This window comes from Equus caballus, chromosome 16 (assembly GCF_041296265.1).
Source record: "Equus caballus isolate H_3958 breed thoroughbred chromosome 16, TB-T2T, whole genome shotgun sequence".
NCBI lineage: Eukaryota > Metazoa > Chordata > Mammalia > Perissodactyla > Equidae > Equus > Equus caballus.
In genome coordinates this window covers 77,458,401-77,476,386 of record NC_091699.1, presented here as the reverse complement: position 1 = coordinate 77,476,386, position 17,986 = coordinate 77,458,401, and the positions used below count along the sequence as shown (strand labels likewise).

The 17,986-nt window shown below is 44.4% G+C and overlaps 1 protein-coding gene and 1 long non-coding RNA gene across 2 annotated transcripts; one reads left to right on the top strand and one right to left on the bottom strand.

Annotated features, from left to right (window-relative positions):
* Positions 1 to 16: 16 nt before the first annotated feature.
* Positions 17 to 14,442, top strand: EAF1 (ELL associated factor 1). The gene is made up of 6 exons (XM_001495029.7): positions 17 to 386; positions 2,292 to 2,386; positions 4,252 to 4,388; positions 6,252 to 6,442; positions 8,099 to 8,332; positions 11,116 to 14,442. The coding sequence occupies exons 1-6, from the start codon at positions 17 to 19 to the stop codon at positions 11,160 to 11,162; spliced, it is 1,074 nt and encodes a 357-aa protein (XP_001495079.3). The 3' UTR covers positions 11,163 to 14,442.
* Positions 14,443 to 15,454: 1,012 nt separating this feature from the next.
* On the bottom strand, positions 15,455 to 17,975 carry LOC106781839 (uncharacterized). Its single transcript, XR_001378602.3, has 3 exons — positions 17,838 to 17,975; positions 16,318 to 16,446; positions 15,455 to 15,683 (listed from the first exon to the last, which is right to left on the bottom strand). It is a non-coding gene; the product is annotated as an uncharacterized lncRNA (long non-coding RNA).
* Between the last annotated feature and the right edge of the window lie 11 nt (positions 17,976 to 17,986).

Below are 17,986 nucleotides of genomic sequence, written 5' to 3'. Positions count from 1 at the left end.
GCCGAGTTCTTCCCTCATGGCCCCGCCCCCGCCACTTCCGCTCCGGACCCAGAAGTCCCTCCCCAGCGCCGGAAGTGCCGCGGCCTGGCTTCCGCAGAGTGTTTCCGCAGCCCGACGCGGAGGAAGGGGTTTGCTACCGGCCCCGGTTGGCCGCCGGCTGGGCTCGCTGTGCGTTCCGGAGCCGTGTCCGGGGAGCTGCGTCCTACCGGACGCCGGCGCCGGAGGCTGGGGCCGCGGCCGCGCCCGGAGAGCGCCGGTCCGGGCGCGAGGCCGGTGCGGGGCCATGAACGGGACCGCGAACCCGCTGCTGGACCGCGAGGAACACTGCCTGCTGCTCGGGGAGAGCTTCGAGAAGCGGCCGCGGGCCTCCTTCCACACCATTCGCTGTAAGTCGGCGCTTCCCGCTGTCCCCTTCTCCGGCTCAGCCGCCTCTCCCACCCGCGCTGCCTCCTTTCCTCCCTCGGCCCTCCCGAGTCCAGGGTACCGGTGCCAACGTCAGCTCCCTTCTCCCTTAGCCCGGATCCTCCGGGACCTCAATTCTTGCCCTTCTTTTTTCAGCTTACTCTTCCCAAACCAAACGTGTCGTCACTCCCAACTCTTCTGCCTTGTCTCAAACTCTTCTTGCGAAGGTCATTGGCCCGTTTCTTCTTCATTCCCCCACCCAGCTCTTCCTTATGCCCGACCTCCCCCCTCTTTATTACTGAAAGACTGTGACCCCGCATCAGACTCCAGTTCTTCTGTCTCTACTCCATCACCTCTCTGATAACCCACTGGGGTTCTCCACATTTACAGGACTCCTGTTTGCTCCTGAGCCTCATCCACTTCCTCCTATTCCATTCTCTTCTTCTATTTCCCTAGCTTTCTTTCCTCGCCGTCTTGATTCTGGCCACCCTGACACTGCGCTTCATCCCCTCTGCAGCCAGAGAATCTGCATCCTCACTGCGCCCCAGCGGAGTCTCCCTCCATCTGCTTTGCGTGCCTCTTTTGACTTTGATGTCTTTTGAGGTTGCCTATAGTACCCTGCCTTTGCCTCAGCACCAAGTCCCTTGTGGATGAAGAATAAGATCAGAATTTGTGAGCCTGGAATAAGTTAAAGCTTGATCTATGTTTGGAAGCAGTAGAGAACAGGCAAGGAATGTCAACATAGTTATTATGCTGAACCTTCTTTTTCTGCATGATTACAGTCTCTGTGGAGGGAGGGCGCTTCCACTCTATGTCCTGGGTAAAGATTTGGCTGTTAGGAATTGGCTGACTGAGCATCCCTCTGTGATTCACAGGCTCCTGGTTTCCCTCTTGGTAGCCCTAATTCTGGTTGAGACTTGTTTTTGTGAAAGGAGCTAGTAGATGTGACTCAACACATTGGAAGAGGGTGTGTTAAATAATGAAGTTCCATCTTTGTGTGGTCACTTGCCATGCCATTACTGTGCTTCCTACTGACAGCAGATCAGCTCTTTCAGAGGGAGGCTATTGGGAATGTGATAAGAGCATCATTTCTTGAACAGTTTACTAAGTTGATGTTTTAGTAGAGTGAAGGGCAACATGGGATTTAAGTGAGACCCTTCACATATGCACCTGGCCTGCAGTTTGAGGCAGGTGTGTGTGAAAAGGGAGTAAGATGGCTGTTCATGTTGTACTTTAACTGCAATTCAGAAACATGGGCGCAGTTAGCCTTTGGAGATACAGCTCACCCGTCTGCCCTGAACATCTACAGGGTGTAGCTTTGGTAAAGCTGTGGAACTTGAGTGTGGCAAATCCTAATTTTGACAGTTCTGTGCAAAATGAAATCAGCTCATATGATGCTGTGGCCTTGCGTATTTCACATAGGGTTTTACAATTACAGAATCTTTTTAATATGCTCGGTTGCTTTTGATCCTTACAACAACGCTAATAAAAGACCTTTTTATGGCTAATAAGGCATTAATTTTCATCTACACTTAGGGAAGGGGAATGTCTTTGCTTAATAAAATGGTATATAAATTTTAGCTTCCCCGCCCCCAAAAAAATCCAGTGGGGATGAGAGAAGTATGTGGAGGTATAGATGAAATACGATTGTCCAAGAGTTGGTAATTGTTGAAGCTGGGTGATGGTACACAGGGGCTCATTGTACGATTCTCTCTGTTTTTGTATATGTGAAGTTTTCCACAATGAAATAGTTTTTTAAAAATTCTAATTTACTAGTATTTTCCATTTACCTGAGTGATAAAAAAATTTTAATTCTTAAATGAGAATTCCCAGGAAGCCCTTAGTATAAGTAACCAGGTGGATAAATGCTGTTTTTCCTTTCTCTTTAGATGACTTTAAGCCAGCATCTATAGACACTTCCTGTGAAGGAGAGCTTCAGGTTGGCAAAGGAGATGAAGTCACAATCACGCTGCCACATATCCCTGTAAGTTTATTCCTTTGTTGTTGTTGTTTTTAATGTGGCATCAGAGTGATTTGTCATATTCTGTTATTGCAATTTTAATTTCCACTGTTTAAAAATTTCTAGATTTCGAAGCGCCAACATAAGGAAAAATAGAATTTTCCGAGGTAGGGTGGGATGGAATTAATGCTTCCCAGATGATTAAATAAAAAAATGATTCTTTGCCATTTTCCCCAAGCTCCCATTTGCCCATTTGCTACAAAGTAGACAGGTTCCTATCGGGACACCTAACCCCTCCTTTAGACATGCATAGCTTTTCCCCCAAGCAGCTCCAAAGAGAAGAGCCCTAGGTGCCCTGTTGACGTACGGCAACAACAGTTCAGGAGTGTGGGCCAGCCAGCCAGGGTGCAGGCAGGCACGCAGGACAGGATTGACATCTTATGTATATCTGGCAAGGGGTGAGGTGCAGCTGATAGTTTCAGGCAGGAACCAGAAGTTTAGAGCATTCAGCTAATTTAGGGATGAGGAACCCAGTTAAAAGCTGAATTGAGAACCCTTGCAGAGGGAGGCTTTTTTGAAGCCTTGCCCAAGGTGGCACTCTGATCACAAAGCCCGAGGGATCAGACAAAATACGCTTAAGACCATGTGTCATTGCATGTCACAGCCCTGTCCTGGAGCCCAGGAAATTCTTGCTAACTGGTGATAGAATGGAAAGGCTCTGGACGGGGGACCTGGGAAGCTTTGTGCTGAGGAGACTTGCTTGTCTGCCAGTTCAAGCTGCTCTTTCATTACCTGTTGCCTCTGGCAGGTTACATCATCTCTCTCTGGACCTTAGTTTCCCAAATGTAAAATGAAAGGGTTGGATAAATGGTCCCTAAGGTCGCTTCCAACTCTAAATTTTTACCGTATGAATAAGGAGTCAAGGAGCCAAGCAGTTTTTGATTCTATACAGGGGATTAGATCCTGTATTTGGCAAATATTAATTGAGTATCTACTGTGTGCTGGCCCATTACTAGGCAGGGAGAATACAATCTTGAACAAAACAAGCACATTTCTTGCTCTTGTGGAGCTTATGGTCTGGAGTTTAAATAAATACAAGAAAACATAGCACTTGTTTTAGAAAATCAAGGCTTCCCTCAGGCAGTGAGCTTTGAGCAGATTTGAAGCATGAGTAGTTAAAAGAGAGGGGCAGGATGTTGCAGGCAGAAGCCTTGTTAAAGCCCTGCGAGAAAGACCTTGAGGGTCTGAGAGAAGGCCATCCCCCTTCTGCTCTGGAGCCTGCAGAGCGAGGGGCGAGTGGTGCAGGTGAGGCTGAAGGGCCGGCTGGCTGCTTTGAAGATTTTGTCTTTGGCCTGAGAGCAATGGGATAGCGAGTGAAGGGCTTTGGCAGCTGAGTGGTGGCACGATGTACGTACTCTGAGCTAACCAGAATGGTGAGCTCCCCTTGGGGAATGTTCTGTTGTTTACTTGGCATGAGGGGGAAGCCCTGGACCCTCCACTTACAAGGAAATATAGCGATCACTCACTAGTTTTACTTCTCATAATGAAAGCTCTACTCAGTGTCATACAAGTAATGGTTACTTTCTTTTTCTCAGTTCATACTTTACCATTATTTGTAACATTTCCTGAAGCCCTGGAAAAATGTACAGTAATATAACCGTTCTTGATTTCTTAGAACCAGTTGAACCGTCAGATTCTTGCTATAGTATCATTTCCCCTTTCTTTATTTTTGCCTGGGAAGTCAGAGAGAGTTAAAATACCAGTCAGTTATTCTATCCTTTTTCAGTCGCTCTAATTTGGTTTGATGAGGTAGATCTCCTGTAAATTCAGTTTTGATATTCATAACTGGTGTGTGTAGTTTGATCATCGTACTCTTTTGTGGCATATAGGGATCCACACCACCAATGACTGTGTTCAAGGGGAACAAACGGCCTTATCAGAAAGACTGCGTGCTCATTATTAATCATGACACTGGGGAATATGTGCTGGAAAAGCTCAGTAGCAGCATTCAGGTCAAGAAAACAAGGTATGTGAATAATCAGATACAGATTGATGTTTCTATATCTTTGCATTATCTGTTCAGTTATTTTATAAGGATGCGAGCATCTGGGTACTCAGTGTCCTGTCAACAATCTCAGCAAATCCATCTGTGTCTTCTCACACAGATCAATAAAATATCTTTTCCTCAAATGAGATAAAAAGAAATAATCTTTTAAGACCTGAAACGTGGAAGCCATTGGGGAAAGGGCCTTACTTTATAGTTAAATCAATTCTGTTAATCTCAAGATTGTTGGTATAGTACCACCTAAGGGATAAAGTTTAAGTTTACAGACTTATAATTATGAAAGAATAATTGAATAATATATATTCTTGATTAGAGTGAAAACATTAATTTTTTACAAGATATATTTGAGGTCATTATAATACCAAAATAAAACTTTGCCAATTTTTTGGAATAGTGAGCTCTCTTTAACATTTAATGTAACAGGCATTACACAGCTAATATGAAGCCAAGGAGATTTTATTTTAAAGACAAAAATTCATGCTACAAGTAGAAGTAACCCAGTGGTTCTGTTACATTGTGATACAGCAATTATTGTAACATAGTAATTAAGTTTTAAAGAGAGTGGTATAGCCTTATGTTTTTCTGTTTATGCTTCCTCAAGCCATTTTTCTTCACTCATTCCACAAGAAAATAGAAGTAGCTACCAATTGCTGAGGGGTTATCATGTGCCAGGCACTATGCTAGATGTTTTTTTGTGCATTATCTTATCTAATCTTTGCAAATAGCTTTTGGAAAGGTACTGTTGTTCTCCTTTTTAGAAACACACAGAGATGCAGAGACTGGGGATTAGTGAGACTGTGATTTCCCTAAACCCAGCTCCCTCAGGCGGTTGGTGTTACTCCTCCCAGAGCTGATAGTTGTGGGCATTTCTCTTACTACTCAGTGTCGTCTGGGGACTAGCAGCATTTTATCACTTGGATGCTTGTTTAAAGTGCAGAAGTAGAATTTTAAGACCTACTAAGTCAGAGTCTGCATTTTAATGAGCTCCCCAGGTAATTTGTGTGCACACTAAAGTTTGAAAAGTGCTAGGCTGATCCATTTACAAAATAAAGTGTTAATGAGGGGCTGGCCCCGTGGCCGAGTGGTTAAGTTCGTGTGCTCCGCTGCGGGCGGCCCAGTGTTTTGTTGGTTCGAATCCTGGACACGGACATGGCACTGCTCGTCAAACCACGCTGAGGCAGCGTCCCACATACCACAACTAGAAGAACCCACAGCGAGAAATATACAACTATGTACTGGGGGGCTTTGGGGAGAAAAAGGAAAAAATAAAATCTTAAAAAAAACCAAAAATAAATAAATAGTTAATGGGTAGGATCTTCTCAATTTGGGGTGGAATGCTTTGCTTGTCTGCCAGCAAGAGCTGGATTGTCACAAAATGAGCAAGCAGCAAGTAGATAATGGAAAAATTTGCAAACTGGCCAGTATTTCAAGAGCCAGTTTTATTTAGTAACTCATACACTTGTGATTATAGCTCTGTATTGTTTACAAGTCATGTAGTTGTACTTTCTGCAAGTAAAATGGGTTCTCATGTGACATTGTATTCTACCTATCTGTTTTCTCTGCTTCTTGTTATAAAATGAGCTCCTTGAGGGCAGCAAGCCAGTTTTATTCATCTCTGTTTCTCTGGTGCATAATGCAGTACTGGAATGCAATAGACAGTTGTTGAATGAGTAGTTCATGTGATAAAATTATAAATATCAATATTTTGAAGCAGTTTGTTAAAAGCATGGAATTCTGCAGAGACTTCCAGGTGCTCGGTCACCTGGATAAATGTGAGGACCACTGTTTTTGCTTCTCTGACGTAATGTCTGTATCTCATTTCAGGGCTGAGGGGAGCAGTAAAATCCAAGCCCGAATGGAACAGCAGCCCTCTCGCCCCCCGCAGCCGTCACAGCCACCACCGCCTCCACCACCTATGCCATTCAGAGCTCCAACGAAGCCTCCAGTTGGACCCAAAACTTCTCCCTTGAAAGATAACCCCTCACCTGAACCTCAGCTGGATGACATCAAAAGAGGTAGGGAGCATTTTCTGGAACCATGATAGCAACTTGGAGTAGGGTATTGGTGTTTCTGTGGAGATCACAAGGCTGCCATGTTGATATGACGGGATGAGCATTCTCTGCCATTGAAGAACTTTCTACAGAGTTCACCGTTCCAGTGGTGATGGAGGTGGGGCCTTTTACCACTTGTCTCATTTGCCAAGAGGGAGTTCAGGAACGGTGACTTGAGTATTGGCTGCCTTTGCAGCTTTCTGGTTAGAGGCTCAGGACTTAAACAAGCACGACTGCCATCTAAAGGTCGATGTGGCATACCTTTAAGGCTTTAGAAAAGAAAATTCCAAGGTGCTGGGAGTGAAAACCAAATGGACTGGTGTTCATATAGTATCTAGGTTAGAGAGACATTTAAAATACCATGACGAGTGCTTTGTACTAACACGAAATACGTAAATATGAAAGTGCCATGAGGACCAGTGGAAATGGCCATTGGCCTAGAAAGATTTAGAGGTCTGCTCAGGCTGTATCCGATGCATACCTGAGACAAAGAAGGTTGCTTTGGCTTTTCTCTCATACGATGGACGGTTTTAGTTGTCCAGACTCTTGGGAAGTTATGGGGGTAAATGTCATATTTCGTATTTGTAAAGTTTCATGAAAAAAAATGAAATACATAATACTAGTAAACAGGGAAAGATGAAGAGTTATCCTTGGGAGTTTGCCGTTTCCACCTTATAGAAATACTGTCTTTTAGCAAACATCACTCTCTAGCGGTGCGGTTATTACGCCTCTTGATGTTTTTTCTTCATGGGTGTGGGAATGCTGCTTATGGAAGGTTTCCCCTCAGTTGAACAGGAATTGGACTATGAGAGGTTAATTGTTACCACTTATGCTTAAGGGAACCACAGCCATTTAAGGCCACATGGTGTGTTTGGACAGGAAACTGGCCTCTTTCTGGATGGATCCTGTCATGTATCCTTACTGTATTCGGTGACATTGAAATGGTTAGCTCAAACCTGTCTTTCCTTCCCGGCTTTTCATCTGTGAAAATGCAGTACCTGATAGGTATGGCTGTCCCTCAAATGTGTAAAGAGGGCTGAGGAGCAATTGGTCCACCATTATTCTTCAGTCACCATGGTTCCTCCTGCGAGCCTCCGTTTTTCATGGGAAGATGGAAAGGACCCCAGGGGCTGTCTGCTCTGGCCCGTCATTCTTCCGGAGTGTTTTGGAAAATGTGTTGACTTCCACCTGGGTCTGCCTGCTGGTTAGAGGTAGATCCGAAACAAGCACTCACACCTTCCAATTCCTTGTTGTATATTGTTCAGCCCCTTAGCATGATATTGCACTTCTCTTATTTGGTGTTCAATCCTGTAATTCACAAATTTTAGTAGATAAAGGCAAAACAGACAATTCATTTCTTACACAGGACAGTCATTATCCGAAACAGTTTGCTTTCTGGGTGAATTTAATGTTTCCATTGTCCTCTGGAGACAGGTTAGGTGTTTTCCTGTGTTGGTTTTGGTCATTTTGTTTGTCCATTGCTAAGTACTTGAGAAGTAGGAGTTCGTTTTCACTTAGTCCTTGTTGCTGTTGGCTTGGCTGATTTACTGTTTGCAGAAGGTCAGTGTGCTGCCTTGAGAATGGTTGCAGACTGACCCCCGGCCTGTCATTTTATTCCAGAGCTGAGGGCCGAAGTTGACATTATTGAACAGATGAGCAGCAGCAGCGGGAGCAGCTCCTCAGACTCTGACAGCTCATCAGGAAGCGATGATGACAGCTCCAGCAGTGGAGGTGAGGACAACGGCCCTGCATCTCCTCCGCAGCCTTCACACCAGCAGCCCTACAATAGCAGGCCCGCTGTCGCCAACGGAACCAGCCGGCCGCAGGGAAGCAACCAGCTCATGAACACGCTCAGTAAGTGTGCTTTCCCTTTGCTGGCTGAGAGAGGGGTGGCATGTCAGGCTGGAGATACAGCTCTGTTTATCTTACACAAGAATCTATAAACCTGAAAATGTTTAAGGCATAAGAAAGGATCCTGACAAAGATAATTTGGAGCAGAAAGGAGTAAGTTACCAAACAGTAAAAAAGGGAAGCAGAAAACTAAAATCTGTTCTTTCTCTTTCCTTTTTTCCCACTGGCACAAATTAGGTTTTATGAATTCTGGGAAATGCTGAAACATGACCAGCTACGTTCTTTATTTTTGCATATACCAGGCTTTAGGGTTGCTGCCTGCCAGCTTACTGTCCCCCGCCTCCAGTTCTTTTTACAGTCCCAAGAACACGGTGACTCCAGGCTGTGGTGTCCCACAGCCCACAGACCTGGGAACCTGTGCCATTAGGATAGATTTGGAGACCAACTAGCCTTTGGCAAGAGGGAAAGGAAGCGACGTTGTAGTGTCTGGGTGGCTTTCAATGCAGTTGATAGTAAAGCAGAGAAAAACAAGAACGAGAACAAGTTTCTTTGTTTGGAGATGGGGAGAGTGCTGGCTCTCTACACTCTTCTCCCTCCAGAATCCTAGTGAATGTTCTCCTGTGGTATGACTTCCTTTGAGGAGGTTGGAAGGTCTGGAGGCAATAGGCAAAGATAGTTCTCACCCTCAGCACTACAGACATTTCAGGCCAGATCAGTCTTTGTTGTGGGAAGCTGTCCTATGCTTTGTAGGGTAGTTAAGAGTATTCCTGGCCTCTATTCTTTAGATGCCAGAAGCACCCTCCTCTTCTCTCTGAGTTACGTTAACCAAAAATGTCTGAAGACGTTGCCAAATGTCTCCTGGGGGTTCAAAATCACCCCGACTGGAGAGCCACTACACTAGGCCCTGCTCTTCTATCTTAGTCAGTTCAACATGGTTGTGGTATCACTTAAGGATATTGTCTGCTATCCCAAGATATGGGCCCAGATTCTGGATGTCAGGGTGTACTTTGATGCTCTTTTCCTTTGGTTAGGGTTAGGAAGTTTCACACTGGGAGTTTGGTATTCATAGTGGAAAAGTACCAGACAGCCACTGCAGCTTTAACTCAGTTCCTCATTTTGCCCAGTCACTGCTAAATTATTCCTTCCTCCTAGAAGGAAAGAGCAAAAAATGGCACCGTAGGTGTTATCTACCTACCTGCCTGTAACGCCTTTTAGCTCTTTATGGCTCCAGGTCCTCTTGTCCTTCAGCTCTTTGAATGGCAAGAATTTACTCTCTGGATACCTCATATACAATAAGGTTATATACTAGAACTATTTAAACCAAAATTGTCAACCGGAACCAACTTAAAAACCCTAAAATCACAGTAAATAGCACAAGTTTGCTAAACCCTGATGTAAAAATACACAAAGTAATAATAAGGTGGTTTTCCTGAGTGGTAACCTGTATTAAATCTTCTCCCCAAAAAACAAATGGATCAGTTTGAACCTGGATCAAATCAGTTATATAAGAAATTTCAAAGCTGGATTTTCAACTCCAATTACACTGACCTGTTACATGCACATCATCTTACTTTGTAAGAGATCTTGCTCGTGCTGATTAGGAGTGACCAGCTGTTGCCATGCCCCCGTTGCCTTCCCTGAGTCTAGAACAGCAGTTGTCACATTTTTTGGTCTCAGACCTCTTTATTGTAAAAATTATTGAGGACCCCAAAGAACTTTTGTGTGTGTGGCTTATATCTATCAATATTTACCATATTAGAAATTAAAACTGAGATATATTTAAGATATCCAATAATTCATTTAAAAGAACAATAATAAACCATCATGCTAGCAAAAATAACATTTTTTTATGAAAAATAAATTTTCCAAATACAAAAATATTTAGTTCAATGAGTAACGTTGCTTTAAAATTTTGCAAATCTCTTTAAGGTCTGGCTTAGTAGAAAGCTGGATTCTTACATCTGCTTCTGAATTCAGTCTGTTGCCATAAGTTGTTTAGATTGAGATATATAAAGGAAATCTGGCATCACACAGATATGTAGTTAGAAAAGAAAGGACCTCGGGCTCAGATTCTTCTAAAAGGATCTCAGGGGTCCCAGGGCCCTCAGAACAAAGTTTGAGAAGAGGTGGCCTAACGATTAGCAACTCAGAAATACAGAAGTTCACTTTTGTTGTAATCCAAGTGATATCAACTGGGGTCCTGTTGTTGTTCCGTTAGATTGAAATGTGGGGTACTTATCTTCTTCACTCCCAAAGCCTAAATTCTGCACGCTAAACCAAAATTTGAGGCTTTACGAAGCTCGTTTGTTCTGACTTGAGGTTTAAAGTTAAGTGAATTTCCTGAAAAGAGGTGTACCAGGGCCCATGTTGGATTAGCATACTATTGGTATAAACGGTAGTCAGCTTCCTTAACGGGAAGCCCAATTTGGTGGTGTTTTAGCTTTTATAAAGCAACTTAATGTGACCAATTCTGCTAGACAGTGAATTAGTTATTTGTAAATATTTCTTTGCTATTTATTAACACATTTAAAAGCTGTCTAGTCTATTCCTCCCCGTTCTATACCAGTAAGGAGCATTGCTGGGCTTTGCAGGTAACAAAAATAGCATTTCTTTAAAAATGTTGACTGTACCAGTTTTGTCACTGAGCCAAATTGATTTTCCTCCCTAATTAAATTTAATTGGCCTGGTTTTACTGGGGTGTGATAGCCAAGGCAGTCAACCAAAAAATTGTGGGGATGTTGTTTTAAACTGTGTACTTTTGGTTTGATTCTGTTTTCTTTTTATAGGAAATGACTTGCAGTTGAGTGAGTCTGGCAGTGACAGTGATGACTAGAGCCGGATCTTTTGAAATCAACTTTTTGGTGCACAAATATGCTGCAAGACCAGGCTACTTTAGCACGGAGTCCATTGCCAGGAGGAAAATGTCGTGGATCAGAGACTGTAGTAGGAGTTTGAGGCTCCGGAGCTCTCAGATATTCAAGTCTTTAACTTAGTGGTAATGGGTGAATTTCTCATGTAATTTTTGAACAATCTCGTGTTTCAAAGTTTAAGTAGATCTATAGAAGAACTAACAGTTATATTTCTATTTGGTTAACACTGTTAATGAAGAACAGACAAATGTGCCCTGGTCTAGGTTACACGAAGGCCATATCTTCACCAGACTAGTGATTTAGTTTTAAACCTCAGCAACCACTAGTTTGGCCAAGTGGCCTGCACCAGTGAAGTGAAACACAGTCTTCGAGGGGTAGGAGAGAGGAAAACCTTAAACTGCAGCATAGAAGTATGTTAAAACCACTTTACGTTGTTGACACAAAGTGGTGAGGAAGTTTGTCTGACCCAGCCTGACACGCCTGTGTAGAAACGGACTCCAAGATGGAGCCCAGAGTGTCAGCTGGGTCGGAGCTGGAGCTCTGCTACTTCAGCCTCCTTGTTTACAAATAAGGGAAAAACAGCTGGTTTCCAGCCAGTCTCCTGGCCCCAGTCCAGGCTTTTCCCACTGCTCCCTCCCTTGAATCTCATTTATTGGAACCAGAGCTTCTTATACATGAGACTTACAGATGTACGTTGGAGCTTTTATTGGATTCCAAAAGACAAAAGTGTTGGGTACTTCTAGCTCAGATTCAGATCCAGACACCTAAATACATGAGGCTGGGTGAGCAGATTAAACCAGCAGCCACTGTGCTGATGCGTATTACTCAGTGATCGGGGCTTTTAGTTCCATGTGGATCCATACTAGGTCTTCACTCAGTGGATTTTAGTAGGGGGAGATAGGAGTGGGTGAGAGGTGTAGTGAAGAAACTTTCTAAACAAGTGAACCAGCAGCAGGTTTCCAAAACCCAGAAGCTAGATAGGAGCTCTGCAGTATGAAACGAGCACATTCTTTGATAAGGTATTTCCGTTCATGCTTTTGTACCACTGTTTGTGCCTGACGCCCAGACCAATTTCTACTTTTTATATACAACTAGAAGAAAGTCACAAGATTGCCTTCTGCAACGTGCAGTTTCCAAATGAATCTGTTGTTGCAGGAAACTGGTCGCTAGTAAATGTTCCCTATTGAGTGAATGTGTGATATATTGTCCTGTTATTAGTATGGAGTAGCCCATTTCTGTAATTTGGGTGAATATGTCTTGAGAAATTTCCATCTATGATTCAGTGGGTATCAAGAACATGAGAAATGATTTTCCTTCCTCGGGTTGCTCCACTCAGATGGCCTCTGCCTCCCCAGCTAGTGGAGGGAGGCAGTCTGGACCTAGAAAGAAATTAGATGATGCGTGGTGGGGGCTTGGTTAGAGTTGAGCCTTGTAGAGTCACCTGTTTCATCACATAGTGACCCCAGTGAGCTGGAGATGTGGGCCAGGAGCCATTGTCTAGCAGCACGCTCACACCACTCTACCAAGGGTAGGTAATAGGTACATGCTGGTACCCTGGGGTGGGTTCTCAGCCCATTGTGGGGTTTCAGTGGATTTAATGGCAGATAGGAACTTATTTATAATGAATTGATAATAGCTTTATAATTCCTTGTAATGACAGCTCAGGGAAGGTGAGGGTCACGATTGGGAGACTTGAATTGTTACTGGATGTGGAAATTGTCTCACTGCTCTTAACTTGCTCAAGCTTGGGCAGGTTCCAGGAACTTGAACTGAAAATATCTATCTATGCCTCTCTTTATTTTTTCTCCCAGAGTCTTGATTATATAGACAGAACTGTGGTTTTTGGCATGTCGGGTCAAGCTGTTTGTTTCTATAGGAAATGCTTGCATGTGGCACTGGGGCTTGGTGAGTCAAGCTTTCCAAGCTTCAGACCCTCTCCGTCATCCATCCCACTTGGCACCACACCGTTTCCTCCAGCACGGCTCCCGTGTTGTTCTCTGCACAAAGCCTTCGGTGGTTCTCTCCCCCCGCCCTCCAGCTTTACCCACCAGGGGAAGGAATCTTTTCTTTTTGGAAATCAAGCATTTGGCCTCACAGACTATTACTCACGAGTACCCTCATGCCAGCCAAACTGGATTTGTTCTTCCTGCCTCTGTGCCTTCTCAGTCTCTCCTCCCCCTCCCCACCGGTCCTGCTCCCGAGGCTCTGTAGGCGGTAGTCTTCCTGGACTCTGCCTTTCGTTTCAGCCGCCTGGAGTGCTGTGCGTACATACTGACTTTCCTCTTGCTTGAGTCTGGTTGGTGTGAAGTCTTAAAAGCAGCGACCATCATTCTCATCTCTGTTCCCTGGGTGTCCACAGGAATAGACATTCAGATGCTTTTAGCCTGCTGGGGAGGAGGCAGAAAACCAACCAGTGGAGTACAGAGGGTAGACAGAGAGAAAACATTCCAGGCATTTGGAGACAGCTGAAACTATCCATGCTGATTTTCATGATTTTGAAGTCTAACTGAATTGTTAAAATTTCTTTTTCTTTGTCCCATACAATGGCTGCTATACTGTGGGTCATTAGGTGAGGTGTAAAGACTTAAGTCCAAAGTACCCGAGGAGCCATGGAAAGTAAAGACACATAAAGACGTGATTTGGGGAAACTTAGTACAAACAAGCTAGAGATTTGTAATGATGCCACTCGTTATTTTATTTCTATAGCAAATCATTTTTTCTGTGTGTGGTGTTAATATGTATGTGCTTCAGTGGTGGGAAAACTTGAAAATACCAAAATCCTTACTTCTCTATTTGAGAAGCTGGCTAAGTGGGGTGTGTGTGTGTGTGTGGCGGGGGGGGGGGGGGGGGGTGTGAGATGTATTTATTCCATTATTTTGGAAGAGGAGTAGTCTGTTATGTGGATATCTATTAGGTACAGCCAAATTGGATGTGTCCGTTCGGCAAGGAGGGTAGGATTTCTGAAACTCAGGCGCTAACCAGTAGGTTGGAAGACAAGACCATTGAATTGAAGTGTTATGAAATGTGTATTTTTGTTGCTCCTATTATTTCTGTCTTGGGTTCATTGTCTCATTCTTTAATAATTTTTAAAATCTTGTGCTTGAAAGTTTATTTTGCTTAATTATGAAGTAGATGTGCATGTTTACATTTATGTAAAATATTTGCTGTGAGAAGTTTTTTTGGTTTATTCTCTTAAAAGATCACTGTATTTAAGTGAAAAATGAAGGTCAGCAATGCACTTCATGTCTTAGTGGGTTTTATTTTTTACTAGAAAGCTATGAAACATGTAGTGTTCTTTTAAGAATCCTTTGTGCTTAAGCCTGATTGTCTAAATTGATTCCTTTTTAGTTTTCAGTTTATGATCATTAGACATACACCTCAGTTTTAAAAGGTGTGAAGTTCAAAACTAAAGGATGACCTTAGCCAGCCACATGGCATCTGAGGCCGTTTCCTTGGTCTGGAAAGGCAGGCTTAACTTTGGGTCTGAGAACCATGAAAGGGTTAAACTGAATCCCTACACATCTCTTGGCTTGTTAGCTCACCATTCCCCCCACCTGGAATGCCATGCCACCCATACGTACACGCATGCACCTCTGAGCCCCAGTTGACACCCGCTCGCTGGAAGGATCCTGCCTCCCGCTTCTATTCCACACCTCTGATATAGCAATACCCATGCCTGTCTTGTGGTCTTGGCTCCCCTGATAAACTGCGAACTCCTAAGTAGGTACTGACCATATTCCTTTTTTTAAAATTTAATTAATTAATTTATTTATTTTTGAGGAAGATTAGCCCTGAGCTAACATCTGCTGCCAATCCTCCTCTTTTTGGTGAGGAAGACTGGCCTTGAGCTAACATCCGTGCCCATCTTCCTCTACTTTATATGTGGGACGCCTGCCTCAGCATGGCTTGATGAGCGGTGCCATGTCTGCACGTGGTGCAGCGGTTAAGTTCACACGTTCTGCTTCGGCGGCCCGGGGTTTGCCGGTTTGGATCCCATATTCCTTTTTAATTCTCTGTGGTGTCTTTCACCTAACGGATGCTCCATAAGTTTGGATTGAATACAGTTATACCTTAAGAGAACTCGGCTGGGAATCCTCTGCTGCTTATTCTGCAACTGGCTCCTATTTCCTGAGATGGAGATGGGAGTTAGACTTGAACCAGGACTCTCAGTGGGGAAATAAGTGGTAGTGTTTGACCCTCTGCTAACTGTTGGCACTACAATGACATGTAATGAACCATCCCCAAACTCAGTGGCTTAAAATAATAAGCATTTATTTTGCTCACAGGTCTGGATTAGTGATTTACACCGGAGTGGCTGGACAGTTCTGGTCTTGACTGGCCTCCTTCATATGCCTGACAGTTGACAAATCCAGTTGATCTAGGATGGCCTTGGCCAGCACAACTGGGGCAACTCAGGTCGGCTCCATGTGTCTTATCCTCTGGCAGCCTAGCCAGGGCATATTGTCGAGGCAAAGGCAGAGATGCTAGAGTGAGAGAGGAAACACAACTGCCTCTGTCACAACTGCTAACATGTCTTTGGCCAAAGCAAGTCACAGGGCCAAGATTAGAATCAAGGGATGGGGAAATAGACTCCACCGGTTGATGGGAGGAGTTGTAAAGTACGTTAGAAAGGTGTCTATGTGGGGAGGTATAGAACCATGGCTATTATTGCAATCAGTCTACTACCTCCACATACCCCAGCTCTCCACCATGGTTGAGAACCCTGGGCCATGTGATCACCGAGGCCCCTCCTAGCTCTGGCGTTTCTCCTGGCATGAGGATAGATTTCTATTCATGTTTCCTGCAGAGGGCGCCAAACCCAAGCCAATGGCTCCTCTAGGCTTGGCGCTTTCCTCCTGATTCACTGCATGTAGTTTGCTTCCTTCCTACCCTTTCTAACCTAGAGTACTATTCTGGTTATCTATTGCTGAGTAACAAACTACCCCAAAACTTAGTGGCTTAAAACAACAGCCATTTTAGCTCATGGAATCTGCTGGTTAGGAATTAAGACAGAGCTTGGATGGGCAATCCTGCTCCTTGTGGCTTCAGCTGAGATCCCTCACTGGTACTCGGTTGGCAGGTGGACACGACTGGAGAGTCCAGGTTGGCTTCACTCACATGTCTGGCGCCATGATGGGGATGGCTGGAAGCAGGCTCATTTGAGACCATCAACCAGAGGGCCTACATGGCCTCTCTAGCATGGCAGTTTCAGGGCTGTCAGTCTTCTTACGTGATGGCTGCTTTCTCCTAGAATAGAATGTATGTTCTGAGAAGCTGCATGCCCTTTTATGACCTAGCTTAGGAAGTCACATAGCATTCCATCTACAGTATTCTATTGGTCAAAGCATCAAAAGCCCACCTAGATTCAAGAGGGAAGGACATAGACTCCACCTCTTTAATGGGAAAGTATAAAAATCTGCTCACTCAAGTCCCCACTTTTCCTCCCTGTATTTTTGGTCTAGTCTTCTGTAATATTCTCAGATGAGACCTCTCCCTAGAGCAGTGGCTCTTAAAATGTGGCCCCTGGTCCATCAGCATCAGCATCCTCTGAGACCCTGTTAGAAATGCAAATTCTCAGGCCCCAGCCTAGACCTACTGAATCAGAAACTTGAGGGTGGGACCCAGTAATCTGTTCTGACATGCCCTTCACTTCATGAACCCTAAAGCTTGGGAACCACTGACCCAGGACAGAAGTCTCTTGGTGAGCCTCAAGTGATGACCCATGACTGCCTTCAACTTCCCATCCTAGATGTTGGATTGAGGGTAACCTGGGTGGGGCATGCAGTGGAGTGTGGTGCTGTTTATGGGTTGGAACATTACAAACAAGAAAATTCACCATTGCCCTTAAAGAAATTATAGGGGCCAAAATAACACAAATGAAATGCTCTTAAGATGATACTAGTGTCTCAGCAGCAGAATTTCAGTGTTACATGGGCCCCTTTTCATTTCTAAAGAGAGTGCAGCAAAGGGGGACAGAGGGCAGGGGAAATAACCAATTTGTTCCTTTATGAGGTGGTTCCTTGTAGACTTGTCTGACTCAAAAAGTCAGCTGTCTGGGGCTGAAATGAACTCAGATGAACCACCATAGAGAAAGCCCCTCTGATAAAGGCAACGTGAGTTCTCTTCCTGTATTTCTCAGCGGGGATTGGATGAGGTGGGGTGGGGAGTCCTTAACCCACTAGTCTTGTGTGATTTGCAACCCTCTCAGAGTGGTTAGAAATGAAGATGCTGGCAATAAACCACACTCCTGGGTCCTCGGGGCCCATCAGTGGTAACTATGGGTAACTCATGTGTAACAGTCTCCTTGGCAAATCACCAAGGTCCTTGACCTGTGAGCTCATTGTTACCACACAAATGGAAGATCTGAGTTTCACTGAAAATTTAAATTGCTTCACTCTACTCTAGGGAAGAGATGGGGCCAGCAGCTCAAGTAAAGCAGTCATTGGGCCGCAGGTTGGCCCAGTAATTATAACGAGGTTTGGCGATTCTTAAGCAGTTTGACACATATGTGCCCTCTATGCCCCTAATTGAGTGGTGGATGACCGGTGTGTCCCACGATGCTCAGAAACTTTGTCCTGCCCACTTCCCAAGCACCGGTTCCTAAGTACTAGTTACCAAGCTTCCTTCAAAGACCTTACTTTGCTTGCAAACTTCTCACTCAAACAGCTTTGCGGGAAGATAGAGAAGAGTCCTGTGGCCAAACCCCATCCCCACACTTTCCTGGATATGGTAGGAGCTTCTGGGCTGGCCCAGAGAATCCCAACCACAGGAAGATCTGTGGGGATAG

Coding starts and splice junctions, on each gene's coding strand:
- EAF1 (XM_001495029.7), top strand. CDS start 17: ATGGCCCCGCCCCCGCCACTTCCGCTCCGGACCCAGAAGTCCCTCCCC. Junction 4,389..6,251: donor ATTCAGGTCAAGAAAACAAG/GTATGTGAATAA, acceptor ATCTCATTTCAG/GGCTGAGGGGAGCAGTAAAA. Junction 6,443..8,098: donor GCTGGATGACATCAAAAGAG/GTAGGGAGCATT, acceptor ATTTTATTCCAG/AGCTGAGGGCCGAAGTTGAC.